This window comes from Poecilia formosa, unplaced genomic scaffold (genome assembly GCF_000485575.1).
Source record: "Poecilia formosa unplaced genomic scaffold, Poecilia_formosa-5.1.2 Scaffold317, whole genome shotgun sequence".
Classification (NCBI taxonomy): Eukaryota; Metazoa; Chordata; class Actinopteri; order Cyprinodontiformes; family Poeciliidae; genus Poecilia; species Poecilia formosa.
The window spans coordinates 732,865-746,875 of NW_006800256.1; the positions used below are offsets into that span (position 1 = coordinate 732,865).

Here is a 14,011-nt window from a genome sequence, read left to right on the forward strand (position 1 = left end):
CAGATTTAAATCCAACTGAGAGCCGGTGGCAAGACTTTAAAACTGATATTCACAGACAATTCAGTCTGACAGAGTTTGAGGCATTTTCCAAAGAAAATAGACAAAATATTTAATCTCTAGAAAAACAAACTTGGTAGAGAAGTATTCTAAAACATAATATTACCTCAGTATAACCTCAAGGGAATGAATGCAAGAATAATATCCAAAACATAATTTTCCTTCCAATTGACAATGATTCATTTGTGCTAGTCTACAAATAAATGAATCATTCATTCTTAGTGGCTGTAATCTGATAAAATATCACAAAGCTGAATGGATGTGGATGCTTTTAAAAGACATTGTCTGTTAAATGTAATCATGAAATTTTAATGCATAAAATGAAACAAACCATCAGTTTGAGGAGAAGCTCCAACATGACATTTTTGGCTTTCTCAAACATGCTGTTCTGGAAATTGTGCACATAGACCTGTATTGTTTCCCTTATGTTCTGCAGTGTGTTCTTTCCTCGAAACTCTGCTGCTTCTGCAAAAAAAGAGAAGTTAATTAATGTCCAAACAATAACACAAATTAGTAGCATCTATTGTTTTGATGAAAAAACCAGCTGTTACTTTCATAGCACTCTTTCATGATTTCCTCAACTGTTTTTGTTAGACTCATGTAGATGACTTTTTTGTTGTCACGAATCATTTTGTTCAGTTTTGTCTTAATCTTTTCCTCCTAAGGAAAAAACAGTCAAGAGTCAAACCCAGAGAGTCAATGAATTGTCATATTACATGATTTAGAGCAGTTGGATTCAGTATTAATGTTTTCTCATACCTCTGTCTTGAGAAAAGTCAGCTGCAGTCCTGCATCCGTGTACTTTGGTTTTAGTTTTTCAGTGTCAAGTGAAAACTTATTGATCACGCCATTGAATGGACCACAATTTCCTTCATTGCTGAAAAATTTTACCACATTTGAATTATTTATAGAAGATCCTAAATTTCAGTAAAGCAACTGTGTTTATAAAGTTCTTACGGGAAGGTTTTTCTGAATTCCTCATCGATGCTTTTATTCAAGAATGAAGTTAATTTCATGTTGAAATTTATTTCTTTCCCCTTTTTTGGTTTGTGGATGCCACCATTTTTGACGACACTCTTCAGGATGTAGTATTGAGCACTTCCACTCTTTCTCTGGAAAAAAAAACAGATAATAAAAAGAAATAAGTAAAAGGACAAAAATACAAACTGGTTAGAACATAGATTCATAAAACTATCAGATTACGTACTGTAGGATATAAGAAGAATTTCAGGGTATTTTTACAAGAACTTTTGGAAGTTTCAACTCCTTCATCAAGACATTTTATAAAGGTGCTGTAGATGTCCCGCATTTCATCTCTGATTCCATCAAGTTGACAGATCAGGTTTGTCTCAAGATCGTCACACACAACTTTATAACAGTCAGCCTAAAAGAAACACACATTATTCATTTAAAACATCATTAACTGAGTCATTTGAAGTTCACTGGATCCTGGTTAGCTAATTTTAATCAAACATTAGGTCAAGAAACTGGAACAAACTTCAGATATAGAACTGCTAACAGATCAGTAAGAAGCAAGGATCTTTTTAGACATTGAGGTTAGTGTTATTAAAAGCTGCAGTGTGTAACTTTTATTTAAAAAATATGTTTTATACATATTTCTTAAAACTATCGCCAAATCATCATGACTATATGAGGCAAATCTATGAAAAGATCGAGCTCCTCCACTTCCTACCTGTGCTGTTATTGCCATCTAAAGCAATACACCGCTACCAATCAAAAGAACTAACCAGAGCCAGAAAAAGCATCTTAGTGCTGTCAATCAACCTTGTGGACACGCTGCTAAATGTGCTAAAGAGGGAGAAATGACTCAACGTTACAGGATTTTACATACTAACTATCCTTAGCATTAACGACAGGCTCTGCTGATGGGGAGAAACTATATCATAACAAATAGCAGGGAGGGTGAGCAGCATGGACACAGGAATGATTGACAGCGGTAAAGCCCTCCTCTAGACTCTGCTTGGTTGTTTCTAGTTGGCTTCTAGTGAGCAGTGGGAGAAGGCAGAGTAGCTGGATGTTTTCACATATTTTCTGTCTTATATTGTACTGTCATCACACAGTGACAGTTTCAACAAATATGTGATTTTTTTTCTTAAAGTTATATATGGCAGCTTTAATCTGGTCTTTTTTTTATCAAAAGGGAAGGAATTATAAGAAAAGTATATTCTGAACCAAGAATATACAGAGGCTGTCAAGTAAAACAAAGTTCTGCAAATCTGTATCACAAAAAGTGCGTCTTCGTTTGATATTAAAGATAACTGGAAAAATTCAGATTCTTCTTTTCTCAGCCTTACCACTTTTTTCAAGCTGGCCCCTTGAATCAAAGACAGAATCCCTTGAGCTCCAGAAACGTAGTTTAGCGTCACTGAGTGAGAGTCGTTTAGATTTTGCAGAAAATCTTTAAGCTCAGGAATTTCTTTGAAAACACAATAAGGTCATATTAGCATAAAACTGAGGCTGCATTACTGAGGAATCTTCCATTTTCAGTTGTAGCCTACCAGTGTCCTCCGGCTTTAGGTATTTTGGTTTCAGAAACTCTGCAGAGCTCACTGTGAAGACTTTGAAACACTCATTACTAAAATATTTCTGTGGGGAATTTAATTTGTTCATGTTACTTAATTGTAGATGATCAATTTGAAAATCATATGCTGTTCAAAGCTCACCTTTATCTTGTTTAGCTTGTTGAATTCTTTGCCCACCGCTTCCTTGGCTCTTAAGTTTCTATTTAGGATTTTGGCCTGAGCATCAGCTGGTGAACTAAAAGAAAACATTCACCAGTGAAAACGTTATGACAGAAATCACGTCATGAAATGTAGCAATTACTACAGATATAAATGAGGCAGCTTAAAAAGTATTTGATCTTTTTTTATTTTTTAACAATCAGTTCTGAGTTATTTGCAACATTTCAAAAATGAACTTTAAGTTCCGGTGGACATGAATGCTTGGTGAATAAGTTTTTCTTTTAAAATCATAAATAAAAGGATTAAAAAACATATGTAACACACACATTTATTTTACTTACTGGGGACCTTATAGTTACCCTACAGTATCTGTGTGTTCCTTTAGCCAGCCATATTTTTATTTTAAACTATAAACGTCTGTTCTACTTTCAGTTTACTGAAAACCTGTGACAGAGTCATTTATCTACACTCATAAACCAGCTAATCACTTTTGGTGGATGTTTAGCTCAATGTTCCTGACAATCATTCCCAACAGATAACAATGTACTTCACAGCATTGCTAGTGTGATGGTGTTTTTTTTTTAACACTGTTTCTAAGTACAACTATTGGATCTTTGACCCATCTTCACTGATGTCTGAATTGACTCTTTAAATTTTCCACCTTTAGTGTATCAGCAAACTTACGGATCATGTAAATCTCCTAAAACGTCAGACTTAGTGCAGATGAAGTGAATGTATCGACACTCGCCACCATTTCCAAGGAAATTACTGGCACTTTTCAGGATCTCCCAGGATTCTCTATCAGATGCTGCTCGGTTGATTTCAGATACGATCCACACCGTAGAACAGTTTCCAACAACCTGAGGTGACAATGGTGGAGTGAAAATGAATGCTTTAACAATATTTCTAAAATCTAAAAGTTGAAAGAGTGAATACCATGGTATGAAGGTACAAATTACCTTTTTCCACATTGAGTCTCGACTCTTGTTACGGTCTCCATTTCCAGGAAGGTCCACAAGTGTGACATGCTGGAGAAAATGATTTTGTGGTACTTTGACAGTGACACACTTCACAAGAGGCCAGTACCACCTTTTTATATCTTTGTCTTCTCCTTGCTTGGTGTACTTCAATATTTTTGCAGATAGCTCTATAGCCTGATGGAGCAAAAATAAAGCAGTCCATGAAATGAAAGGTGAAGCACACATGGTGTGTCTCCACCCTGAAACCAAATGTGTTCTTTGTACTAAGTAGCTAACAAAGAACTGGCAACATTTCAAACATAATTTATCAAGTTTTGCTACAGATTCTCATTTTGATTTGATTTTAAAACATGAGCATGATTCATAGACTATCTCCACTTTTTGTATACCTGTCAGTATACTTTATATGAATGACCCCAAATGTTTTCGACTGGGTCAATTTAGAGGGGCAGGTGACGCCAAAAGTCTATCGTTCAAAACCACAACCTAATACATGACGCCTGGCCAGTTATGATTTGTAGTATTATCAGTATCTGTCCAGACCTAAAAGTCACATCTCACCGATTCACAAGTTAAAATCTTCTTTGTGGACTGAAGAAACTCTGGAATCTCTCTGAAGTATCTGTTATCCATGAGCTGTTGTGATGATTTTTGTTTCCATTCCTCTCCATAAATTGCTGTAAGCTTCTCAATAAGGTCATGATAGCCATCGTTCTCTTCATCATCGTCATGGTTCTCCTGCTCTTCGTCATCCTCAAGAAAGCGATCTACGGTCCCCAACTCATCTTCCCACTCCTGAAAAGGAAATATTGTGTTTGGTTTTAAGTGTGTAACCCTGCAATACTCCAGGTTATAATATGAACAAACAGTTTGATGGTTCTGTTCACCTCTTTGTTGATGAACTCGATCTCTGCTTCATAATTCGAGTTGAGACCGTTCGCCTCCACTTTGATCATGACCGAGGTACATGCATCTACATCTCCAGATGGCAAAAGTTTCCTCACACCAATGACTGCATTAATCAATGAGGTCTTTCCAGCTCCAGTTTTACCAAAAACACCAACCAGCTCCCTTTTGTCTGTTTCCAAATCTCTAATTTTGGTCCTGTTGAAAATTAAGAAAAAATTAAATTACTTCCACCTGTGCACAGAATTATCTAAAAACTTAACCCAGGCTGTGTCATAATGGTACACCTATGTAGATCACATCGCCATAGTTTGCCTGTATTCCTGAAGACCAAGAAGCACCAGTGCCATGAACTTTATACTATGAAATCACCATCCACCAGACTTCATTTCAGACCAATTACTCTTCACAAACACTGCCATCATGATATGAACACATTTTGTTTAATTAATTTCTGTGGAATTACCAGAGAAGCCAAATAATGACAAGAGGTAGGAATTTTTGTGACAAATTGTGTCTTTAATTAAAACAAAATCAAACAGACCTACAAAACTGAGAAAAGAGAGAAAAACAACCTCATAAACAGGGAAAATTTTAGCTCAAACTTGTAATTATTTGTTTGTAAGGCATGATGGAAAAATAGAAAATTATACTTACATCAAGAATTCATTAAGATCTGTGGTCTCTTGATTTTGTAGCTTAGCATGAACATGTGTCATTATGTTTTTCACATCATTCATTATCATTGATTCTGTTAGTGAAAACAATACAAAGGCTTAGCAACAACATTGGTTCATTTTATTGCTACTCTCACTTCTTCAATATTTTACCAATATTGGTAAAATATTGGTAAAATATTTTACACATAATTTTATCAAAATAGATTTTATTTATTGTAGTACACTGACAAAATATTCTATGCTTACCTAAAAATGCATCATATTTCTACATCAACATTATTTTGACACCATTGATCAAAACATATCAATACCTGTGAATTGAGATCTTTTACGCTGTAGCTTTGGTTTCTTTATGCTAGATTCTTCCTGAAGGTCAAGTTTTCGCTTTTCTTTTTACAAAAAAAAAACAGATTAGTTGGGTCTCTCAAAAACAATAAAAAATATGAGACATAGATTAAGACATTGTATTTCCCACCTGTATTACTGGTGGAGGGTAAAATCTGAGGATGCACACAAAAATAACTTTTTTAGATTTTGTATATTTAAATAAAATATATTTACTAGCTTTTTGGCTGGATATTTTATTTGACTAGCAACAATAAAAGGTGTCATTACTCTTACATAAAGTCAGCTGTCACAGGGGTAATTTATTTTAAAAAAGAGGACCAATATGTCTAGGAAGGATTAAGTTACTTCAGAAGGCAAGTGCCTGTCCTAGATTTATTCAGGACAGGCACTTACAGGCTCTTGGGCCTCCTTACTCTGATTTATTCAGAGTAAGGAGGCCCAAATACAAATACAAGAGATAATTTTCAGATTTTTGTTTGTAAAAAAAAAAAAAAGAAAGAAGAAGAAATAGAAAAGTAGAAACCAGAGTAGTCCTACACTTACCTTTGTCAAATCAACTGGATCTTCATTCTGCTCTTGGCACTAAGGTAAAATAATTATTTTTGTTAGGCAAACACAGTTTTAGAAAAAATTGTGCTGTTTTTTTCACATTCTTATTGTTTGCTGTTTGGTCTGTTGTCTTTTACTGCACAAACACACACACACACAAACACACACAGTTTTAAAAATTATCCTGCTCAGTTGCACATATGATAACAGGATGTTATTTTTGATGACTGTGCAGTATTTTATGTGGTAAATTTGTCTTTACTGTGCATTATATTATTCTTAAATTTGTTTTTAAATATTTTTATACTGTTTATCTTTATGTGAACCAACATGCCTCAATTTCCTGTCAGTTTGCTGCTGTTACACCTGCTGAACTCCCTACTTCAGGAAAATAAAGGGTATTCCTAATCTAGTCTAAGATCATTTAATATTGATAGTTAATGGATGTAATATTTGACATTTATTGTGAGAAGAGGATTGCCTTACTGGTTTAGGACAAATTTCTTTTTCACTATTAGTGTTTTCTTCTTCCTAAAATGAAAATAAAATGTTACATATACAATGTGTTTAAATCTATAGGCAGAAGACGTGGTACTAAATGATTAATAATGTATGGCATTACCTTTAACTGCTTGAGTCTTTTCTTGAACCGAGCTCTCGGTCCCACTTTTGTGATCAGCTTGTCAATATCTTCATCCTCAAGACAATAAAGGCTCTCTGTGTCAACCCCTTGATCTGTAATCAAATGAGACTCTGTTAACCACAACCTTAGAAATATAATTGTAAAGAGAGGCAAAAATCTATTTCATGCAAGAGAGGAAATGTTATAAGCAATGTTATTTATGAATAAGAGACCATTTTTTCCATTAAGTAATTGTATGAGAAAACTGTTTTTATAAAATAAGGATAGAGCTTTTGTATTTTCAGTAAGTCGTGTTTTTATGATGGCAAAAGTTGATGGCTTACTACAGAAAGAAAAGGCAGAGGTTCAATAATAAATTATGCTACTTTTTCTCCCCTGTACCTATAGTTTATTTTGTAACATCACAAGCCTGAAAATGACTTTGACTGGCACATTAGCTTGTTTAATTTCTCCTCAAACTTTTCACAAAAGTCATGCTTCATATTTACTCTCTGACAGCACTGAGCAGCTCCNAAAGGATTTTAGCTTCCTCAAGAAATACTGTCTGCTCTGTCCTTTCTTGTAGACGGTTTCACTGTTGAGTTTCAAGTCTAGTCTGTTATCTAGCTGAACACCAAGATATTTATTTTCCTTAACCACCTCCACTTCTTCTCCCATGATGGAAATGGGGCTTGATCTAACACTGTTTCTCTAGAAATCAACAATAATCTCCTTTGTTCTATTTTCATTCAGGATGAGATAATTGTCCCCACACCATGCCACAAAGCAGTCCACCAGCTCTCTGTACTCAGCCTCTTGTCCATCTCTGATGCATCCCACAACTGCAGAGTCATCCGAGTATTTTCATAGGTGACAGAAGTCAGACTTATCCTGAAAGCATGATGTGCACAGAGTGAAAATGAATGGTGAGAGTACAGTGCCCTGTGGAGCTCCTGTGTTGTTGACCACCTGGTTAGACACACAGTCCTTGTTGAGGCCTCCATCTGTGTCTTCTGAAGTTTCTCACAGAGCAGATCAGGCTGAATTGTGTTAAATGCACTGGAGAAATCAAAGAACATGATCCTCTAAGTGCTGCCTGCTTTGTCCAGATGACAGTGGGTTTGATGAAGCAGGTATATGATGGCACCATCAATTCCTACTCCATGGCAATAAGCAAACTGCAGGGGGTCCTGATATGTGCTTGTCAGCTTATTCAGGTGGGCCAACAGGAGTCTTTCCATGACCTTCATGATATGGGATATCAGGGCAGAAGTCCAACAACAGAAGTCCAACAACAGAACACCTATCAGGTTCAGGTCAGGAGATCCATTTCTTCCTACCGTGCCCCTCCAGGTCTCATTGTTATTGCCCAAGTGAGCATTGAAGTCTCCAAGCAGAACAAGGGAGTCCTCAAGAGGTGCACTCTCCATTAATATTCAAAGGACTCCAAAAAGGGTGGGTAATCTGAACATGCACATGCACAAACCGTCAGGACCCAGCCCCCCACTTCTAAGCAGAGGGAGGCTACCCTCTCACTCACCAGGATGAACCTCAATGTGTAAGCACCGAGATGGGGGGCAACAAAAGTATGTCCACTCTGGCCAAATGCCTGTCACTGGGGGCAACTCCAGAGAGAAAGAGTGTCCAACCCCTTCTAAAGGAGACTTGTTCCAGAACCCGAGCCATGGGTCAAGGTGAAACCGACTATTTCTAGATGGAACCTCTCAACCTTGCACACCTGCTTAGGCTTCTTCCCCACCAGAGGTGACATTTCGCATCCCAAGAGCCAGTTTCTGTAGCCAGGGGTCAGATTCTCGGTTTTCCTCTCTCAAAAGAGGAACATTGGAGTAACCATAGGGTACTTGGTTACCTTCCTGACTAAGGCCCTTCTCTCCTGATTACTCAATTTAGACAACCAACTAGCTCTATAGAGAGTACTAGTTGTTCCAAACTGATTCCATTTATGAATGAAGGAGGCCACTGAACTCATTGGGGACTTCAAAGCAGCAGAATGTTTTATATCTTTCCCCAGATTTTTGCCTCAAAACAATGCTGCCTCTGAGGTCTACAGACAATGTATTTGATTTCATGCTTGGTGTTTGCATACTGATATCCATTGTCCATTTTGGGACTTTATAAAGACAGGTGTGTGCCTTTCCAGATCTAATCAAATCAACAGAATTCATTACAGATGGAATCTATTTAAGTTGTAGAACTTAATCTCTGCAATTATCAGTGAAAATAGCTCTATTTCGAGCTTCATGAAAAAGGCTGTGAATACTTATGTATGTAAATTTAATTTCTTAGTAATTCTGTTTTTAGTTAGTTTGCAAAAATCACACACTTTTTCACACATCGTATCATAATAGGGCATTTGTGTTATGAATCTTGAGGAAAGGGACTAATACAATTTGGAAAAATGTTATAACATAGCCAAACATGGAAAAAGTGAAGCGTTGTGAATACTTTCCAGATTCACTGTATATATGGATAAAAAGGTGTTGTCCAGGGATGTTCACATAACCTCTTACAAGTCTAAGTCTCTTTTTAGTGAAATCTGCAACATCTAGTGAGTTGCATTACTCTAGGTTAGGATTTAGTTGGGTAAAGTTTGTCCCTATACCTAAACTATTACATTTGCATGTGATAATTAACTTTCAATCTCCCAATATTTATTAACAACTATCTTTTAATCATTCAAAATTTAATTTACAATCCAAAAATATGCTATGGCCAGTAATACCATACCATTAAGCCACTGAAATTTTTAGACTCAATATTATCAATCCTCTTACATCCTTCAGTATACTATAAAACCATAGATTAAAGATTAACTTTGTTGAAATGAATCACTCAACAGCCAGTTACAGATTTAGTACATCTAAAATAATCAGTGTTTTAATTTAGCCAGATTTGCATTCAATAAAGTAGCATATTTTAAGAGAATTGTTATTTAACACACATTTTCCTGACAAAAACCTTCATTACAGGGACCCGCGTATGCTGGCCAATCAGCGTTTCTAAAAAATACACATGTGTGAATTATTCATGAGCAAGCGCAATACCAAGAGTTACCACCCGGGGCGCAAATCGATACACACATTATACACACATGTCTTGTAATTGTGACTTATGGGGACTTTGCCTGATTTTTGGAATTTAACCCTTTGACATCCATTCAAACCACCTCCAATCATTTTTACGTTGCAAGAATTATGAGGACATCGGCACTGTCCCACTAATTCAAAATGTCCCGTTAGTGTTGCGTGTATACAGGCGAAATGTCCTGTTAATTCACCTGTGCAAACACACACACACACACACACACAGTTTTAAAAATTATCCTGCTCAGTTGCACATATGATAACAGGATGTTATTTTTGATGACTGTGCAGTATTTTATGTGGTAAATTTGTCTTTACTGTGCATTATATTATTCTTAAATTTGTTTTTAAATATTTTTATACTGTTTATCTTTATGTGAACCAACATGCCTCAATTTCCTGTGAGGTTGCTGCTGTTACACCTGCTGAACTCCCTACTTCAGGAAAATAAAGTGTATTCCTAATCTAGTCTAAGATCATTTAATATTGATAGTTAATGGATGTAATATTTGACATTTATTGTGAGAAGAGGATTGCCTTACTGGTTTAGGACAAATTTCTTTTTCACTATTAGTGTTTTCTTCTTCCTAAAATGAAAATAAAATGTTACATATACAATGTGTTTAAATCTATAGGCAGAAGACGTGGTACTAAATGATTAATAATGTATGGCATTACCTTTAACTGCTTGAGTCTTTTCTTGAACCGAGCTCTCGGTCCCACTTTTGTGATCAGCTTGTCAATATCTTCATCCTCAAGACAATAAAGGCTCTCTGTGTCAACCCCTTGATCTGTAATCAAATGAGACTCTGTTAACCACAACCTTAGAAATATAATTGTAAAGAGAGGCAAAAATCTATTTCATGCAAGAGAGGAAATGTTATAAGCAATGTTATTTATGAATAAGAGACCATTTTTTCCATTAAGTAATTGTATGAGAAAACTGTTTTTATAAAATAAGGATAGAGCTTTTGTATTTTCAGTAAGTCGTGTTTTTATGATGGCAAAAGTTGATGGCTTACTACAGAAAGAAAAGGCAGAGGTTCAATAATAAATTATGCTACTTTTTCTCCCCTGTACCTATAGTTTATTTTGTAACATCACAAGCCTGAAAATGACTTTGACTGGCACATTAGCTTGTTTAATTTCTCCTCAAACTTTTCACAAAAGTCATGCTTCATATTTACTCTCTGACAGCACTGAGCAGCTCCTTCAGTGCCAGGCTGCGGCACCCTAAGTGGGTGAAGGAAAGATACCGTAGGTCTTTCCTTCCAGCCGCCGTCAGACTGCACAACACCTGCTGCTCTCAGTAGTTCACTACTCTCCACTACAAGCAATAAACCTGGAATTAATTAATTAATTAATTAATTAATTAATTAATTAATTAATTAATTAATTAATTAATATTTCATACAATACTGTTTCAGTATTTCTATATTCACTTGTATTTTTTTGTATATATAGATTTTTATATTGGTTATGCTCTGTCCTCTGTAACAATGTAAATTTCCCCACTGTGGGATTAATAAAGGAATATCTCATCTTATCTTAAATCTAGGTATTTTTACATAATGCTGCCCTTGTATAAACATTTATACTATGAAAGTAAAATTTGGCCCTCAAGAGCTGACTTTTTTAATTATAACCATTCAAATGTTCAGTAGATTTTACAGTGCCATCTAATGGAGAAACAAAGGTTAGACCCTTTAAAACACATTAAGGAGAAGTTTGACAAAAAAAAACAACAAAAAAAAACAACTATTGTTTGAACAAAAATTTATGCGCATTCACTTGCTAAACAACAGATGTGATTGGTTTTAAAAGTATGTCCAGTCAGGAGAACAAATTGATTTTATTACTATAGCTAAAGTTATGCTGGTAAACCAAATACAATGAACAAAAGAGCTTTCCTCATTAGTAGTCAGGATTTGTCATACTTTACCTTGAAATATTTCAATAAACTCACTGAGACCCCACTGGTTTAGTTTGTCACATACAAAGAGATCCATTTCCAAGAACCGAAACTGAAAGTGAAAAATCTGATCGTTAGGAAGAACGGTTACTACGCAGGATTACAGTTATTATTACATTTTCCCGGTAAACTGGTGCTGATAAATAAATGCAGATAGAATAAACGTTTTAAGAGCTCAAAATAGCACATTTGAAATGCTCACCTGTTTCTGAAGGTAGTGCAAAGAAGTCACGCAGGAAGGGAGGAGAAGAAAATTGCAAAAATACAGGGGGGAAAAAATCCAGGAAAGTTGCGGGGGTAAAAAATCAAAACGGACCTTTTGAAGAAGATAACATGAAATGTTGCACGTTTTCTCACAGAGAGCCAGATTACTGACAGAGCAAAGAAAACATTGAAGTGGGTGTGGTCTGAAGGAAAACTCATGGGGGCGATCAGGGGAGAAAAGCGGCTGAATGTAAAATGGCAGAAGCAGTCATTAGAAAACATTTTACAAGTAAAGAAAATATACAAAGACCCTGGCAGGTATGCTTTTAGTTAAAACATTGCACATCTCTTTAAATGTCTTGGTGCCGCTTTAAAACTTGTTACATATGTCAGTTAAAGGGGCAAGGGTGTGAAATCAACTTTTTTAAAATAATGTTATTTCCTCTTTAAAAACATAACTGGAGTGTTGCTTTGATTCGTTTACCAGCGTTGCAGTGAGAAGCAGCTGGTATAACGAGCTCAGCAGATGCGCATTTCCACCAGGTGTTTGCTTATTGCGTCGGCTTGTTTGGGAACTTGGTGGAGGAGTGACGGCGGGGGTTGGGCGGCTCTAGCTTGGAAACCCAGCTACAGTTTCAAAATAAAGAAATTGAAGAATACAGAACAAGTGATTTAAAAAAAAAAAACAAAAAAACAAATGGGATCAAAGATAACTATATAACAAATACGGTAAGAACCTATTGGAGAATTGAAAGGTGGCTAAACTCTTAAGTATAAATAACGCATGGAGACGTAGTTCTTGCTGTTAGGCCATAGAGCCGGAGATTTATTACACTACCACGGATTCCTCATTACACTTTCATCAGTTCAATACTCAAAAATCTTACAAAGTCTCAACAAAAAATCTCCCCGTATTCTTAACATCACCCTTTTTATGCAGTCCCATCTTCAGTGGTGTAAGTTGTAAAGTTTCGACCAATGATTTACGTAAGGATTCTGGCATGCCTTATACTAAGTATGTGTTGGACAACCTTTAAAAATATTGGAGACCTCACGAACTCAGCATCTGCTCCATTTCAGAATTGCTGAATAGACCAATTTATCTCAGATTGTTGTTCTTATCTATCCAACAGCCATCCTTTCCAAGTAATTTTTTGGTTCCATTTGCGAAGGAAAGGAGTCAGGTCAGTTTGACCTAGAGAGAAGCCACAATCCTTTCGCAAAAACAATTCCTTAAATTGTATTTCCGCTTTTGCAAACCAAGTGACCCTGTGATCATTGTCCTCACAGTAAGTCCTCTGTAAATCTATAGAAAATCACTGAAGATGTCTGTATGTCTCCCTGCTGACTAAGGACCTTTGGGTCCCTTGGTGGTACTTTGTCTGGACCTGCTATCTGATCATAAAACATTATACCTTTGGAGGAAAACTGTATCTGGAAGTGAAATCTGACTGCAAGCCATTTGTTCCATCACTTATAGATAATAGTGATTTTACGCACGTTCTTGAACACATTCACATTTTTTTATTCCATCTCTTCACTTCACACCTCTGATTTGTGTAAAATCTCATTTATATGTCATGATAAAAATAATCTATCAGATGATTTAATATCAGCAATTCATTGTAGCTGAAGCCATCCCACAAAATCAAAACTTGCTTGATTTACTTTCCAAACTTTTTCCAGGAGCATATTCTTAAATACCTGCGTCCCATGACAACGCACTCTCTGTTTTGCACGCAAGGTAGCGACTGTCTTGTTTCTTGTTTTCTTCCTGTTTCCAGTTGTAACTTGTCTTAAGCCAACTATGGGCTGCTGCGTACATGTTATTTAATTTATTTGATGATACATTACATTCTATAAATAAACATTATATATATATACAGG

General features: G+C 35.9%; 1 protein-coding gene across 2 annotated transcripts in view; it reads right to left on the reverse strand.

Annotated features, from left to right (window-relative positions):
- Positions 1-13,967, reverse strand: part of LOC103152554 (nuclear GTPase SLIP-GC-like) — a 16,621-nt gene extending 2,654 nt beyond the window's left edge. Inside the window, exons 1-20 of one of the 2 annotated variants that reach the window (XM_007573053.2) lie at positions 12,123-13,967; positions 11,891-11,972; positions 10,627-10,739; positions 10,491-10,535; positions 6,217-6,255; positions 5,801-5,825; positions 5,637-5,714; positions 5,303-5,396; positions 4,627-4,843; positions 4,301-4,534; positions 3,719-3,913; positions 3,444-3,619; positions 2,742-2,835; positions 2,577-2,664; positions 2,373-2,494; positions 1,265-1,441; positions 1,015-1,169; positions 817-934; positions 609-717; positions 389-522 (exon numbers count right to left, since the gene is read on the reverse strand). In XM_007573053.2, coding sequence (XP_007573115.2) covers positions 389-522; positions 609-717; positions 817-934; positions 1,015-1,169; positions 1,265-1,441; positions 2,373-2,494; positions 2,577-2,664; positions 2,742-2,835; positions 3,444-3,619; positions 3,719-3,913; positions 4,301-4,534; positions 4,627-4,843; positions 5,303-5,396; positions 5,637-5,714; positions 5,801-5,825; positions 6,217-6,255; positions 10,491-10,535; positions 10,627-10,739; positions 11,891-11,957 — 2,280 coding nt within the window. In that variant the 5' untranslated portion in view covers positions 11,958-11,972; positions 12,123-13,967. Of the gene's footprint in view, positions 1-388; positions 523-608; positions 718-816; positions 935-1,014; positions 1,170-1,264; positions 1,442-2,372; positions 2,495-2,576; positions 2,665-2,741; positions 2,836-3,443; positions 3,620-3,718; positions 3,914-4,300; positions 4,535-4,626; positions 4,844-5,302; positions 5,397-5,636; positions 5,715-5,800; positions 5,826-6,216; positions 6,754-6,844; positions 7,070-10,490; positions 10,536-10,626; positions 10,740-11,890; positions 11,973-12,122 lie in introns of those variants that run through there. The other variant, XM_016661182.1, reaches the window with a different exon arrangement.
- Between the last annotated feature and the right edge of the window lie 44 nt (positions 13,968-14,011).